This window comes from Osmerus eperlanus, chromosome 10 (assembly GCF_963692335.1).
Source record: "Osmerus eperlanus chromosome 10, fOsmEpe2.1, whole genome shotgun sequence".
NCBI lineage: Eukaryota > Metazoa > Chordata > Actinopteri > Osmeriformes > Osmeridae > Osmerus > Osmerus eperlanus.
Window position 1 is genome coordinate 13,640,842 of NC_085027.1, and position 18,027 is coordinate 13,658,868.

Here is an 18,027-nt window from a genome sequence, read left to right on the forward strand (position 1 = left end):
AGATGTGTGCAACATGCAGATAGAGTTCAGAGAAGGAAGTTGAGGAGAAAGATGGGCCACTTCACATGTTTAATTTCTCCCATGGCACTTCTAATAACAAGTAATGACAGAGTATATTAAAACTAACATCTTCATCACATGTAATTAACCTGGTTGTTGCATTTGCAAAATATTTTTTGGGGGGGTTGTCAGAATGCATTTGCTTGAGGTTTTTAACCTAACCTGTATTCACAAGCTTCCCCACATCTTGTTCCATGTAACACACTTGTTATAATCCATGCAAATCTCTTTTTGACATACCGATTATATGCCAATATAGCCTTGAAAATGTCCCATATAATACCTGTAATACAAGTTACAAATTGGCCTTCTGTATTGGGAAAATATGCAGTGCTGATAGACACTGTTTAGTAGTTCCAGAGCAAAGGACACACCTTTCATAACAGTAGTGAAGCCAGGCTGATCTTGTGGCATCAGAAGGGTTAAATTAAATACCAGAGGAATCTGAAAGGTAAGAGTAAATTCGCAGGAGTTATGTGACTGGTGACTTAATGTATCAGTCAGCCACAGAGAGTTCTCCTAGAACTGTCTGACAAGTAATCCATCATTCGGAACACACAGAAGCCTGCACGCACATAAACTGTCTCTCTGACATACAGAGCAGACATAGCCTTGCATATAATGTCCATGCACATGCACATGCACGCACACACATCAGACACACATTGGAGAACGTTCTCTGTCTTTGTCTCTCTCTTTCTTTTTCTCTCTCTTTAACTGTCTCTCTCTCTCTCTGACACGAACACAGCACTCGCACACACAAATACAGTCTCTGATCACATTAGTTGGATCCCAAGAAGAGAAGAGCAATTGGAGAGTGATTTTAAAATGTGAGTAATCTCCAGCTTTGTTTCTACTCTCTGAAGTGAGGTGGAAGGATAAAGGGTCATCTCGGCAGTGTGCCTCCGAGCACATTCACCCAATTACCCTGAAGCCCCTGATATGACACACTGAACCTCTGCTCACTGACTGGCTGCAACCAGAGTGACTGACTACGGTGTATGGACACCGCTCAGTGACTGTGGAGAAACCACAGACTGATTCAATCCATACTAGCATGCTCGGGGCAATGTTGCTGCCAATATTTCACTAACAGTGAAACAGGAATAAGGCACTGTGCTGCAGCTGCAGAAAGAAAGCCTTTATAGATACCAAAACAGCCGGAGAAAAGACAGCCGGAAACAAATACCTGTGTGGGTGACTTTGAGGCCTGACCTCGGAGGCAACCCTATGGTGAGCATCAAGGTTCTGTTTAACTACAGTAACAACAGTCTGGCATGTTGAGCTACCTGAGTTCCTGCTTCTGCAGGGGACCAACATCAAACAGTTCCTGCATTTCATCTTAGTATTGCTACATTACAAATGAATACTTATGAAGTCTGTTTGGGAAATCTCTGCCCGTCAAGCATTACATGATTCAGTAATACTGTAGTGTCAGTAATGCATTCTTGGTTTGAGAAAACCAAAAACAATTTAGCATACTGTAGGATACTGAGTATGCGACGGCGATCGTTATTTAACCAGGCCCAGGTTGATGGTTTTGTTCAATCCTAAGCAGCAGCAGAGTCCAGGCTTTGTGCTAATGGACTAGGCATCTACGAGGATGACAAGAGAGGGCTTCTCATTGCAAAGATTTACCACTTGATTCTGTCTTCTTATCGGTTTCTTTTTCAAACGACCTTGCTGAGCGGACTTTTATACCTCTCCCCTTTATTCCAGCTCTGGTGATTGGATGAGCCTCTCAGCTCCGGTCTCTGCCACTGTTGATGAATGGCTTTCCCTCCCATTTATGTAGCTGTGTCCAATTCCCCGCCACCAGCATCGCCACATGAATCTTCCCCTCTTGCCCCTGGCTGGCGTGCCATGCTCACACAACACGAACAAACAAACCCCCAAAAAGTCTGGATTTCTGTGTTTACTCAAGTGCTAGTCACTCGCTGAGATAACTGAGTTGTTTCGCGTTCCCTCACTGGTCATCCTACACACTGAGAATTCGACACCATGCTGATTCGGTTCATTGGCCTTTTTTGAGAACAGACATTGTTCAAAACATGGTAAATGGTATGGAATTCCGTGGGATGTGGTCAGCAATATTTAAGTTTGAGATAGAGGCTTGGCTGTCTGTGGGGACAAAACAACTGTGGTTGCTACATCAGACAATTACAAATTCAGAGATGGGGGCAGTGGCAAGGCATGTGATCCTGATCTCACTGTCTCACTGCTGAGTACTGCTCAACATCTGGCCCAGGATGAGGAGGCGCATGAACGAGTCCTCTGCACACACACACACACAAACAGATATTCCACATTGAAGTCAATGTTTGTGGGGTGAAAGAGAAAGCAAGAGAAACACATGGGAAATCGAGTCAAACAATGCTAAAGGGTTGGCTAGGTAGACATAGAGCGAGAGAGAGAAAACCCTACAACACGGCATTCAATATCCACAGCTCCTCTCCTGCATAATTAATCAGCGGGGCTAGATTCCGAACTGACTGAAAGATTTCAGTGAGAAAGCATTCTGGCATCCAGACAGATATGAATAAGCGTTTGCCAAGTCTGGGGTGAGAATTAGAACACTTCAGCATTCTCGGAACACTCCCCCGCCTGGCGGTGTGATGGTGGTGGTGATGATCCAGAGACGACCTCCCACTCACCACACACACATTCTAGACTTCCCTTCTCACCTCATTTAATTCATAATAAGCCTGATAGAGTAGGCTAAGCTGGTGCTACCCAGCACCCTCAACAGTAATAGCCAGCTCTCAAGAAGGGATGTGGCTCAGCAGAGTCGCAAGCTTGTAGACTCAAACTTGCAGCTCAAGGCATGGCACATTGAGAATGTCCAATATCATTAATCGGAACAAACAAAAGGTACAGCATGCAGGCTTATTGAAAGCGAAATACAAAAAGGATAGAACCATCACTTGGTTCAGGACTGGATGGTAAACAACAGAACTGTAAAAAGGCAAACAGGATTTAATTGACATTCTTTGGGATGCAGACATACAAGTACATTAGGGTGACAATGAGGATTATGCAAGTGTCTCACACTGATTACCATGTTACAGAAGGTCAGCCCCTCCGACAGAATTATGCGATAGCCCCATTTGCAACAAGCTAGGGTTTTTACACAACCATCTCCAAAACACACTTCAACTAATATGTTAACTTCCCTTTCATCCCTTCTGCTTTCTATCCCTCCTTGACGTTCTCCATGAAAGGGGTGAGCCGTGAAAAGCAGTGGACGCTCATGTTTTTTGTCCCTTGTCTCATTCAGCTGTTTCACCGTATTACGATTCATCCACAGAGGAAGCACTCAGGTAGACAGAGAGAGACAGAGAAAGAGAGAAAGAAAGAGAGGCAGAGAGAGAGAGAGAGGCAGAGAGGCAATCTTATGCAGAACACATTGAAGGGCCTCATTACCTGGAGCCTGTAGTTTTTGTTCTCCCTCTGGGGAAGACCAGGGTGGGGTATTACAGAGAAATAGAAAGCAAGAGGGATAAAGACAGGAAGAGAGAGAATGAGAGAGAGAGAGAGAGAGAGAGAGAGAGAGAGAGAGAGAGAGAGAGAGAGAGAGAGAGAGAGAGAGAGAGAGAGAGAGAGAGAGAGAGAGAGAGAGAGAGAGAGAGAGAGAGAGAGAGAGAGAGAAGACAAAGAAATATGACTCAGCTGGAGAGAGAGAGAGATAGAGCTTAAGAAAGAGAAAGCGGGAGAGGAAGGGAGCAAAGAAATAGGACTCAGCTACCCTAAGCAGTGGGACAAATTACACCCAACCAATAGCATATTTACAACTGCAGGCTAGGGGTGTGTTAATGCAGAGCTAAAGCAGGTGTGGGACATCTGACGTGCATGTGTGTTTGTGTGCGTTGGTGTGTGTGTGTGCCACAGGGGTGTATGCCTGTGAATGGCTGTCTACATTTGCTACAAAGAACAAATGGCTCAGGAGGCATTGAGGAGGCTTTCATTGGTTTCTTTGAACCAGAGACTGATCATATTACATGCATAATTCAAGGTACATTGGATAATAAATAACACTGGATGAATAAGTAATGTTTGTGTGCGTGTGTATGTATACATGTGTGTGTATAAGGTGGATGGAGCTGATATAGGGTGTCAGGTAACTGATTGATAGCAGCACTAACATAGTATGGTAGACCTTATAGGGGGGGGGTGGGGACATAAAATAGCCAGAGGTATTGATGCAGCCCATGCGTATACACACTCACACAAACATATTCACACGTAACACACACAAACAAACACCCCATTAAGTGAAGCAACCAATAGATACTGGGCAGGTTATTTACAGAAAGGCCCAGCTTGTCCACCCAGCCTGTCCTTTCCTGTCCCTATTTAACACTCCAGAATGGCCTGGCTGGCCTGGAAGAATGGCTACATTGGCCTGGTTCATTGCTCAGACCCCCTGCTCCAGCTGAGGCCCTGGGTCAACCCCAGCCCAGCCTAGCCAATTCCAAGCTGGCCCAGGCAGGCTCAGTGCCTGGACCTCAGATGTGGCCCTGCTCTGTCCCAGCTGCACATTGTGTTAAAGGCCTGGAGCCCCCTGCCTCTTGGTCCATCTGCCTGTTCTGGAGACCTGAACCCAGGACCAGAGGAGACACAAACACACACACTCATACACGCACGCACACACGCATTCACACACACACACATACTCTTTCTATCTCTTGCTCTCTCTTTATCTATCTATCTTCCTCCAACTACCAAAGCTCAACAAAGAGAGACTGGATTAAGGTTAAACCTTGGTCTGAATATGTTCCTCTCTTAATTGTGGGGGCATGACCTCTCTAATAAACCTCTTCATATTAAACTTCATCTGTCCATCAAAGAGCAGGCTTATTTCTGGATTTACAAGAAGATCAGTGTTATGTAACAGATACTTATTATTTTTCGTATAATATAAAGAAAGGGAAGTTTATTGCACATCTGCTCCAAATGAAGCGTGAAATGTTTCCAAAATGGCACAGCTGTCCTGTTATTGATCTGAACAAGTGTGATGTACTGAGAGGGCATGAGGGATAGGCAGCAGTCTTAGCTTTCAACGAATGACTAATGTGCCACAGAATATTCTTTCACCTGTGTCAGTTTGACTTCCTCACTCGCAATTGATGTTTTTTTCCCCCCCGCATAAGCTTTGATAGGAAAGTTGTTATGCTGTGTGTTGTGTATGTATCATTTATGAAGTTGTGTTAGCATTGAATCATCTGGGATCAAAACGAGCGTTCGGATTCACGTGGGAGTAGATGACAATCCGACCAATAGAAGTCTCGGTTGTCTCATTAGCATACGTCCCTCCTTGATCAAGTCAGCTCATTCATCGTCAAAATTCATGATGACAAGTCTTTTCTTATTTTGGGAGCTGGCATCAGTGATGAAAGTATAATCAGAAACATCATTAGGCCTATGTAGCAGTGGCGGCTGTTAGCCTGTTACCGCGCCCATAATAACTCTCCAAATGCAAATCAACTCCAGGTAATCTATTAACGTCACTTCAATTTTATGTCTGCACTCCAATTTAGCGGATCCTGACACGTTCCTGGGCCCGCTTGCTGCCGTACACAGATTCATTTTGCAGGGGGCTGAGTCGGCCATGAGGGGAGACATGCCATCTGCTTCTCCACTGGCTTATTAATCGCCTTGATAATGAAGCACAGGCATAGGCAGCACTCCTGAGGCCTCTAGCCCGAGTTGGAGACAGCAAAACAACTTTCCATGTTTATTTGGCTGTGTAGCAATTATTGTCACTCACACCCCCTTTCTCTGGCTGGGAGGAGGGTCGGATGACCTCATTCTAATTACCTGAATCGTCACTTCAAGCAGACTCTGTAATTTCAACTACATCACAACCTTCTTGTCTGCTCCAGAAGGCTCAGAGTGGCTCATCATTCCAGCATATGGTTGGAAGACCTTGGAGGGGAACATGTTTGCTTGTCTCGGCCTTAGAGTTGCGGACCCCATTAATAGGAAAATGGATCTGCTAATCCAATGAGATTTATTCAATCCTTGCAAATGTTTCATAATTAGCCTCACGGATGGACCTACACAAATAAGTAACAAACTCAACATTAATTGAAGTGGAATTTCAATATAATTATCTCATAAATATAGACTCAGATTTCCGCGGTTCTCGGTATGAAAGAAATGAACCGATGAGTACAGTGTATTAAAAATTAACGCTGGATAATGTAGAACTGTAAAAGCTTTGACGGGATATTAGACTCTAGGTTCTGGTTCTATAGTTAATGTGGCTGCACTCTGCACGTCTGATGGGAAGATCTGAGATGTATTAGCCGACACACCCTATTATCCCCTTGAGACAATTTTGAGCCATATGTGATGGGCATAGAAACTCCTTCCTTGGCGTCACACCCTGCTATCATCCGAGTGAAAACATGAGAATGATCTGTTTGTTCAAAGCACATTACTTCATTATTTATCAATCCCAAACCATGGTTGCATTTTTAAGTGGTTGAGGAGAGAAGATGCCGCGGTTACTACAGATTGTTCCGGAGAGAGAACAGATCAGAGAAACCCCTCTTATGGTGTGTCTTCTCCAGGTCACCTCTGGCAAGAACAAAGGCCCTCTTCTCCTTCACATCCTATTAACCTCGGGGTTCACCTTCTCACAGGAAACACTGAGACCTTATCCACCCATGTCACATATATTTCCTGGCTGTGGTAAGTACTTTCCAGGGTGGTGGTGACATTTAACGTTCGGAGGGTTGGGAGTTGGAGGTCTCCATCTCTGGTCATGGTGATATAGTGACTGTGTGGAGGTGGTGGGTCTGACCATGTATTATCAGACATGATTCAACTGATGGCCTCCCAGAGTACACACTGTGGTTAGAGGATATTACATATGTTATGTGGGTGGGTTAGTCTAGGACTGAAACCGACAAGCACACACAAACATACACACACACACACACACAGTAGCCATTCTCGAGTCCAACCTTGATCTCCCCTTTCTCATAATGCACAACAAACCGTTGCATTTTTGAGTTCACCTTTTTTAATACTTTTCAGTTCCCTGTTATTGTCAAAAATTCATATCCCAGACACTATTGTTTTTATTTTTTCACGACTGACTTTATTGGAATTTCAAAGCACAACAAAATGAGAGCAAACTATCAGTGAGTTCTATATAAAATCTAATTTAGCTGTGATAGAAACAAAACTTTATTGTAAAATACTGTGATTTATGAATCTAAGAAGAACAACTGAGAAGAAAGACTTATTGTTTGTTTGTCCGAAGCTTTTGATTCCTTCAGTTAATGCCACAACGCATAAAAACTTAACTAGATGAAAAAAATATGGAAAAAGCCTTTCAAACAAACAACAGAAAGTGTTGTGAATGTTTAATTAATCAGTTGTGACAAAAATGGAACAACAATCAACAAAGAGACTGACTTCCATCTTTTATGTTATGCATTTCCCTAAGGCAAATCACATGACTCCATCAAGCAACTTTTCTCCCTACCCTCATGCTAGCTACCCCCCTCCATGCCCTTAAATCCCTCAGAGAAACAGAAGTACTAAAGCTCAGAGCCAAAACAGCACAAGAAAACACAGCAGTTACAGCTAGTTTGTTCATATAAATAACAGTAGGAAAAAATCACAAGGTATAAGGAAGATCACTCATCACGCTAACAAACCACCATCCACGATGGTGCATTTAAAAATGCCATCATTCCTGCATAAAAGTGGTGAGGTTTCAGTTAAGCCATTCCATTGAATGTTTACAGTTCTGGTTTATGTGAAGGTTAGGGCCACCAGTAGCCTGGGTGCCAGCCAAACTTAGCCCGCCAACAAAAAAATGTGGTCGGGAAGTTGGGTCTGGGGTTGTTCGGTTGGAGAACAAGAGCTGTTCGGACCAATCAAATTGTCAGGGCGGGCTTTATACGATGATGGACAGATGATCAACAGTAACGTAATCAACCACATCACCAAGCAGCGCTTGGGTTGAATTTGCGTTCAACAACATACTACGTTGCTCTGATTGGTTGTAGGTCTATCCAATTGAGTGAAGAGGCATTTTTTTCCGGGTTCGGTTGAAACACGCCCATACTCACAGCCCAACGGAGCGGTATCAGACTCATATTCTGACTATGAGTATGACAACTTCAGGCTAGGCCACTAGCAAAAAAAGAAACTAACCTTTGTTGTTGCTCCTATAAATCATGTCCCAATAAAAAGTGTAGCAATCTCTTCAAAGCAGTGTATAACACCTACAATTGTATTTGCATAGTACACTTTTTTCCCCATGGCACAGGCCTTTTTCTTAATTTGTAAGTGGAGAACTGTCTTGTTTACGTAATCATATCTCAACTTTTCAATTTGATGAGGATACCAAATACAGCCTATCATGATAATTGCTGTAACAAGCAACGTCAAACAGAAGCAGACTTCTTTCTCTAGTCAGAATGGCAGAGCAGTGAAAGGATGCATTGCTCTCAATCTAGCTGTTTTAGTAGTGGACCCTCTCTACAAGACTCCCACAGTGCCAAAGTCAGTATAGGGAACCCTTGAAAACAAACTACTTCATTTGTTTCTGAGTGTGGTACAGTGTGTGTGTGTGTGTGCGTGTGTGTGTGTGTGTGCGTTCCTATGTGTGCAAGCTGCTTTTGAAACATAGGATCAAACAGTGGGCCATGTTTATGAATTCTTGAATATATTACCATACTCTTAGTATGCTATGAACATTTGTAGTTGTTTCATTCCATATTGTTGCTGATTTCACTCTACATGTATTTGCGATTTTCTCTGCAGCAGTTATCTTTGGCTAACACATACAGTAGGGACAAAATGCAAACCACAAAGGTTGCACACATTCTTATTACTAGTGTAAACTAGACTAAATTGTGTTTACACTTCATGACTTGAATAGTAAACTCAGGTAACTTAGAAAACATTGTCTGCAGGCAGTGAATAAAAAGCTAAGGTTGTTATTCTACTTACCAACTGCTGACATCTCCGGGACTGAGGCCCTGTAGGGCCCTTCAATGAACTGTGGCGGGTTGTCATTGATATCCTGAACCTTGATAATGAACTCAGAAGGTGGCTCCAGGGGTTGGTCCGTTTCAGCGTTGATGACCTGCGCCGTGAGAGTATACTCGGCCTTCTCCTCGCGGTCCAGCCTCTTCATGGCGTGGATGTCGCCTGTCATCTCGTTGATGGCGAAGATGGTGCCCGCCCCCTCGCCTGCGAGGACGTACTTTATGCTCTTGCCACCGACATCCAGATCCGTGTGGAGCTGTAAACGACAGGGAGAGGTGGAGTTTAGGGTGTGGCTCTGGTGTGGCTCTTCTGCGGGAGAATCGGTAAGACCACCACAACCCTAACACTGTCAACGCAGAAACAAGGACTATGGAGGGTAATTTAGAATTTGGTGAATTCAAACTATTCAAACAGTGTCTGCGTACGTTGAGTCATGGTTGTGGTGGTGATCTGAATTTCATCTGAGGCTTTTCACACACCATAACTCCCCACAAGATATACAGCATACTTTGTGTTTAATACTACCGTAGTAAAATGTGTGGTTTCACTTTAGATACTGCTGAGGGTGGTGAACAACTGGAACAGCTACTTATTGAATTTCAATCCCAGATACACAAACTGCTGTTTGTGATTTACCTGTTTAGTAGAAGGTTGTCATACAACTTCAAAACGGCTTCTTAGTATTCCATGATGTACATTAGCACTTAGCTGTGACTGCTGTAACAAGCCTCAAGGAACAAACGTTTTCCAAGCACACTTTTAAAAAATGAAGCCCGCAGAGAACAAAGGAAACATGGACAACTGCTTTTATAAGTGGGTCATATTCTGTGCGTCTTCATCTCTTTCCAAACAGGTATGAATGTAAAAAAAGAAAAGAATAGCTGCGTATGCTAAAAGGTGAATTGATTCTGTTTAAACCTGTTTTTACTTTTTTATTCTTAACTCACAATATGGTATGCTTGTAACTTGACGTTTCCCTTGATAATGGTGTGAACCTATTTTGGTGTGACAGGATGCAAGTGCATGTTTGGAAGACTGAAACTTATATATATATATATATATATATATATATATATAGAGAGAGAGAGAGAGAGAGATAGAGAGGTAGGGAGAGAGAGAGATACAAAGAGAAAAGCTCAGAAAGAACAAGAAAGAGCTAGACAGGAAGAAAGACAGAAAGAGAGAGAGATTTCAAAGGTGGAAGAGCACATTTATTTTCTAAATACAGTTAATACAGGAAGTGCATAAGTTATTCTATCCCTAGTTTCTTGATCCCCAAGGTAGGGGATTGGGTGTTGCAGAATGGGAAAGGAAGAGAGAGTAAAGTAGAACATTTGGAAATGTGACAAAGTTGCCATTAGTGTAAAAACACAGCTGGAAGTAGAGCTCTTAACAATGAGTATTTTTTTGCTTTCATTAAGATCTTTCCATCTTTGTCTCACTCTCTTTATCACATGCACACACTCAAACATATACTGGAACATCCCTATTCAGCAGCTTCAATTCCATTTCCTTCAATAGAATTTTCCAGAGGCATTCTCCTGAGACTGTGTTTGGGGACAGAATAACAAGGTAAAATGTGTGTACGAAAATCCCGACCTCTAAAGCCTTGGCGATTGTTTTATAAGCCTGCTTTTATGCATATGCTGTCTCTGAGGTGTTGTTCATAGACACTGACAAAGCACATTCGCTTAAATTGTCACACCTTGCACTTTTGTTTTCCTAATTGTGCCATCATTTCACATGAAAGATGTAGCTCATTAACACAAACGCCTCACAACATCCTGCACACTGAGAAACCCTTTAAATGAGCCCAAATTGATGATGGTCTGTCATTTTTCTGTGTGTGTTTGTGTGGAATAGGAAGAGAGTTTGCGTGTGTGTCCGTGGATGAGAGTGATTGTGTGTGTACAAGTGAGAAGTAGAGAGAGAGATTGGAAAAAAGAAAGAGAAAAATATTAAAAGAAAATATAGAGGGAAAGAAATATAGAGGTGGAGATTTCGAGGCACATATAGAGCAAGGTGAACTGGGAATACAACAGATTTTAGACTAGATACAAATGTTCAAGTAGTCATCATTACAAAATGTCACTCTGATCCCTATCTTGTCTCTGAAAGGATGCTAAATGTCAGATGTGTGGAGTGATCTTTACTCATCCATGCAGAAGAAGTGAAGTGTAGTGTAGTTTGGGGGCAGTGACCACCACCTATTGCTCATTATCCATGTTGCTAGGGTAACTGGAGGAACAAACTCTCCTATAACAACATCCTCCAGTACTGTAAACATAACCATGTGTGAATGCTTGAAGCTGTAGCCTCATCAAAAATTATTTTTATTTTTTTTACACATGGGTATGATGTCTGTCAAAGCAAGAACAAATCACCTATAGGATACTGACCATATATTAATATGACAGCTGTGCAGAAGGAACACAATGGAATGATGAGATGTAGTCCCGCACTAGTATATCTTTAAAAGAAACAAAACAGCTCCACATGTCAATTAAACATCTAACCATGACGCCCTTCATCACACAACCCCTATAGCTATCTTTCTTTCTGCAGCAGATCATTGATGTACATTTCCTGAACCTTGCCTCCTGACGATTACAGTGCTCCAATCACCTCCGTGCAGCCTTGCTCTTACTGTCAGGCCGCCCCAGAGGAAATATGTCACTCGCTGCCTGAGATGTGCTTTTACAGCAATCGCTGGAACAATCAGTGTGTCCTAATGAGCAGTGTCCCCCCCACCCAGCAGCACTACCAGCACCACCACCCCCTCCCCTGGCTGCAGGCTCCACACTCAAGTGTAGCGTTAAGCTCTACACGGAGAATTAATGATTCTACTCCTTGTCAGGGCAAGCACAAGATAGGGCATGTGCTCCTCCTATCTGAAGAAAGCATGAGTGAAGGGGGAGAGAGTCAGACAGAGAGAGAGAGAGTGAGAGAGCGAGAGAGATAGAGAGAGTGAGAGAGGAGAGAGCGAGAGAGAGAGAGAGAGAGAGAGAGAGAGAGAGAGAGAGAGAGAGAGAGAGAGAGAGAGAGAGAGAGAGAGAGAGAGAGAGAGAGGAGAGAGAGAGAGGCCCTGTCACGGCGTGAGGCAAGGTGTCATCTGGTGTCTGCCATGCTGGAGTAGTTTCTCATCTGAATCCCATCTCAGGGTTCAATTAGCCCAGGGTTGGAGTCAGAGAGTTTCCACCTAGCACACCGCACCCCTGGAAGTTCTGTCAAACAGACAGGCCCTATTAGAGCCCAGGATTCTCACACATGCAGATGTGTGTGTCTGTGGGGAAAAACCTTAACCTGGTGACAGTATTCTAAATTAATCCCCATGGAAGACTTTGGGCCTTGTCCTTCTGCTCTCAACCAGGAGCATGTACTTAACACCATCCATATTTGTTAAATACATGTGTGCATTGAAAACAATGAATACATGTAATCACAAATAAACTGTATCTGCAGTTTAAACTGTATCAAACATATCTGCTTCAGTTATTTTCCAAGGAAGTGGTTTCATTTTTTGAGTCTGTGAAAGCTACTTGGACACAACAATATTTCACAAATCTTACCTTCAGAGTTTCTCACATTTACCTTCTTGCCAACAGAGTGGAGTGAACACTGAATGGACAGAGACAGCGTGAAAACAAGCACAAAACTCAAGACTTTTTGAGTCACAAGACAAACAAAAATGGAGCTCAACAGCAAACAGCAGCTGGATGCACTGGACGAACAATATATTTTTTTAAACAAGGAGGCAGCAATACACTGAATATGGTTTGACACTGGTCTGGGAAACCCAGCCAACAGAAGGCGATGAGAAAAACAACTAACCAGATAAAGTGCTTTAGGAAATACAATTGATTGAACCTAAGGAAAATACCCAATTCACCTGGTTTACCAGAGTAGCTTTCATTGGCATTTACTGATTACTTTCTTGGCCTAGCTCACACTACAGATTTTTATTTTTATTTTATTTAACCTTTATTTACCCAGGCAAGATCATTAAGAACAAATTCTTATTTACAATGATGGCCTGACCTCTCAGATCACAGTACAGATCACACTACAGAGTTTATAGAAGATATCTATATTTGGATGGCTCTCTGCAGTCCTCAAATGTTATCTCTGACCTGCTCGTGGTTCACGAGCACCAATGACAAGCTCTAACCCCAAATAGGCCACACCCTGGGGGGGATGTTGTCTCTGATCTCTAAAATACATCTGCAATGGTTAATTCAGGGCACAACTACATACTCATCTGCCAGAGCAATTGCAATATAAACACACTGGAGTGATAACATGTTGAGGTAGCCAGTCAATGTTGGTGTAATGGGACACATCTATTACTCTCTAGGATGCCAGTTCATCCTGTAACTTGCTGTGATTGTAACAGAAGCTAATTCTGTGAAATCTGACTACAATCTGTCCTAAACTAGGCATCGACCACGATGGTGCTCTCAGACCTCTCAGTTCAACATGAGAGGGGTATGCCATGACATACCGTATGTCGCAAAAGTAGGCTACGCTGAACTAGGCTAAAAGCTAGAAGTGGTTTCTTTCGATAGATTTAAAGTAAATCAAGCAGTCTGGGTCATGGTTGATCCATCTAATTCTCATTTTGGTGACTTAATTTGTTAATTACACGTACATGAATGATATTTAATTCTAAATATTGCAATAACATTTTGAATGTAAGGAACAGATGGCTCCATGCATGATGTATGATACACTTAGCTATTCTTGGGAACAATTTTCCCCCTAGTCTGTCTCATGAAAGCACCATTTTATCAAATCAGACAGAAAGTCTGGAAACTCAGCAAAGTCACACTCCGCTGGGGACAGGTGTAATAATCACCGTCCTAAAATGTCTATAATTCCATCATGGAGAACTACAGGGTATGAAGAGTGGGTGGAGTAGGTCATGTGGATTTACCAAGCAAAAGAAAGAAAGACCAGGAGCAAAGGGGTTGCTTGGGATTTAAACCTCAGTCAATAAGGGTGCATGTTGTTTTAAGTGGTGGTAGGCTGCCTCCGACCTATCTCTGCCACTGCCATCACATTTACTATTGTTCAAAACAAAAGCCTCTCCAGATTAATTCAAAGTCTTAAAGTATTACAAAGTGGATAGCTGTAGTTTAAGAGGCGAATGCAATTAAATGTAGTCACTGATGAGAAAAATATTGTTGGTGTTAATGATTCCTCGCGAAGCACACACAAAAGCTAGGTACGAAGGAGAGGTATTAAAGAGTAGGACAACAGTCACCGACCACCGCCCCTTGGTTCTCATGAGAGTGTGAAAGGAGCCTGCAATTAGTCTACATGCTACACCTGCTGGTGAAACCCCTATGAATAGAAAACGGAATTCTCTTCAGACACGGAATGTCATTTGGGTGCCTTAAAAAAACAAACATCTATTGTATTTAATCAGTTTAAAGATTTCAGAAGCCACTACCCTTCTTTATTACATGCGTAATGTATGTCATAATTACTCAATATGACATGATCAATCTACTATTGATGCCGGCACACCGCTGCACTCTGCTTCGTCAAAGAAATAGAAAATAGGAAAACAAAGAAAAAAAAATACTGTACTGTTCTCTTGACACCATAATTATATCAATTTATCTCCTGGCATGTGCATTCTGCGAGGAGTGGTTTAACCAGCAGCGAGCCAAAGCCAAGAAACCCCAGCATTATGTAAAATGCAGAGAAAAATGGGAGCGTAACAGGGAAAATTTGTTTGGAGATGGGGAGCCGTGTGCAGTACAGAAGGAGGCCTGGATTTGAGATTTCACCTCCTCCTCCACTGTGTGATTAGGCAACCTGCGAGCCCTGTTCATGCCCCTGCCTGCTGAGAGGAGAAGCCAAACACAACAGGCATAATCAAGAAACACAATAGTTTGTCTCTCTTTTGTATATTCCTGACCTAATCAAATCATAGTTAGATTGATTTCACAAGCCGCAGATGGAACCTGCAGCATATCTAATTTGACACAAGATTTTGTGTATGATGGAGGGTTTTCTCTGTCCAGATGGCACAGCCTGGGTTTTTGTAATTCATATTTCAACGTGTAGTTTTTTTATTTATTATCATTGAGTACCTTAATGAATTAATGCAGAAATGAGACGAGAGAGGATCTAACTACCACAGTCTGTTTGGGAAAACATGCATTGTGATATTGTTAAATGTTTGGAACACATGAAAGTGCTTGAGTAGGTCCAAGGAGATGGTGTCTGTTTAGACACAGTCTGCTCTCATCAAAAATGAAAACATGCAAAGCATTGTAGGACACTATCAATATTAAAAAGGCTGTTAAGTGACATTTTCCATGATGGGACCATGCTTTATATTTTATAAGCAGTAGCATAGTCGCTTTTGCAACAGATTGTCCTCAAAATAGGTCTGATAGTAACCAGTTCAATTCCAAATTCATTTGATAATGTCCGCCAAAACTAAAATAAGAATCAATATTATTGGGAGGGTGTTGCAGCTGGAGTGGTGTTCGAGGCTCCGGTTCATTTCAGCAGCAGAGCATTCCACGGGTAAATAGCTTCCATGTTACAGCAAAGTACAATGTATAAATTAGCATAATTGGGAGACACACACAGAGCATGATTCTTTCTTTGGGGCTTATTCTTCATGCAGATGTGCTCCATGGTGCCTGATCAGCTGTCAGAGTCATTGTTTTCAACCTGAGACCTCACAAATGAACCAATTTTAGAGACAATTGTCGCAGTTGGACAGGTTCTTGGTGCTAAAAAGAACTTCTGTGTGAGCTATGTTAGACAATTGTGTTTCCGTTGCCCTATGGACAGTTAAATCAATCATTCTGGGTATTTTCATGTCCAAAGTGAAATTGTAAGACGATATCTAATAATTTCATTGAGCTCTTCTCTGAACATTTAGGCTGGATATTTTTTTATTTATTATTTATCAAATGGATGGTGTTTCATTAGCTACATAATTCCCGTCTTTCCTCACATTCTACCTTACTAAGAGATTTGGTGTTCCTGAGTATCATTAGACAAGCAAATAACAGCCCAATCTCATTTTTCTTGGGATTAGAAAATATGTGGCTGCAGCAGTGACAATTACAGCTCTTCACATCGTCGCCTGGCAGCTCCCTGCAGATGGCCAGGAGGCCGAGGAGGCCCCTGAGTCAGGCAGCATCGTTGACGCAGATGTCTTGTCGAATGTAAAATTACACAAGGCCGTGTGTTAAGATGTCACATCACCTCACGCTGGACAGCAACTACAAGTTGAAGTGCTGGCTGTGTTTGTCATGCCTGTGTGTGTGTGTGTGTGTGAGTGTGTGTGTGTGTGTGTGTGTGTGTGTGTGTGTGTGTGTGTGAGTGTGTGGTGAGTGTGTTTTACACTGCTGAAAACACAGAAATAAGGAGGAATTGGAGAAAAGAGAGTCATCACCCTCGCTTTCTTCTGAAGACAGCACAGGTATTCTGTTTTTCCTCCAAGCCCCCTTATTCCAGGCCCAGTCATCGCAGTGCATTAGCGTTGTACTTCTAAGACACAGTACAGCACAGTAAGACAATAACACCATACAGTATGGAGCTCTCAGGATTACATAACATTACCCTTTAGTGAAATGGGTGAACTTTTGTAACTCAGTGCACAACTCAAACAACTATCGTACAGACAGGGTCCTGAAAAGACAAATAAAATGCTCTATTTTGGGGGGCAACACAGCAGTCAATATTAAGTTCAATTAAATATGTTCATAATGCTCGGAGTTGGAGTCATTTATTTCCCCCCAAGGAACAAGAGGCGATGAACATGGAAATTGCTTCTTATAACCCATTTCCCTGGTTACCATCTGCTCATTTTAAAGTTACCCCGCATGGTTCATCTTTCCTATCAAAATCTATAAGAAAAAAAATGTAATCATATTTGTCTGTTAAAAGGTTACAGAACAGAAAGTCTGAAAACAGGTTAGGCCTTTGGGGTATTGTAAATGTAAGAACCAGCAGGTGAATTAGGAGTTCTTTTTTTAACCATGCAAACCAGCTACATCTGTGTCAAAAAAAGGAACTGGATCCTCAATGCGGCAAACATGACAATGAAAGCCAGAGTGGATGTGGGTGGAGTGTGTGTGTGTGTGTGTGTGTGTGTGTGTGTGTGTGTGTGTGAGAGAGAGACAGTAGTAGTCTTTAACCATCTTACTGCAGCAATCTGTCAGGTAGGTGAGTAGGATACAGGGACAGTGACTTTCAGAAATGTTCCGTGTCTCCTGTCTGCTGTTTCACCTGTCCTTTCCTGGGATCGTCCATCGCTAGTGTCAATAGAGATTTCACGGCACAGTGCCGGTGAGTCAGCCAGCCTCAAATCCCCCCCCACCTGTGATTTACATCAGAGCAGAGGCTCATGGGGGATTTTCCATGCCAGTGAGGCCCTGAAACCCATGGCTCCACAGTAACAACGCTCAACGTGGCTCTGCAGCACACACTGCTGACTCTGGTACATTGGTGACTACAGCATGACTGCATTTAGCTGCTCCCTCTGAAATGGCAACAAATGAACATACTACTAAATAAGTCATATGCTACTGATAAAAGAGGATGAGATTCAGGCCCTGTTTTATCATGCTAATATTTGACCAAAAAATGCAGGAATGATAGATGGCCCAGATGTGCTATGGGAAGAGTGGTGGTGTGTATTTAAACAACAAGAGTTTTGCAATCGTGGTGCGGCCACTTTCCCAGCCAGGTGCAAGGCAAACAAATGTGGAATTCAGACAAGCCATTTGTCTTTCACAATCAGACAAAAAGACAAGCACAGGTTGCCATCCAAGCAAGTATTGACAGTGTGCATCTAGCCATGTGTGTGTGTGCATACATGTGTTTGTGTGTGTGTGCTTTTGTGTGAGTGCTGGAGGATGAGTGCTGGAGGAAAGGATGGAGGGTGAGGGGGTAGGGGGGTATTGGGCGTGTATGGGT

General features: G+C 42.7%; 1 protein-coding gene across 2 annotated transcripts in view; it reads right to left on the reverse strand.

Annotated features, from left to right (window-relative positions):
* Positions 1-18,027, reverse strand: part of cdh8 (cadherin 8) — a 60,511-nt gene that overhangs the window by 25,215 nt on the left and 17,269 nt on the right. For both annotated transcript variants that reach the window (XM_062471532.1, XM_062471533.1), the window contains exon 3: positions 9,037-9,331. In XM_062471532.1, coding sequence (XP_062327516.1) covers positions 9,037-9,331 — 295 coding nt within the window. The remainder of the gene's footprint in view (positions 1-9,036; positions 9,332-18,027) is intronic.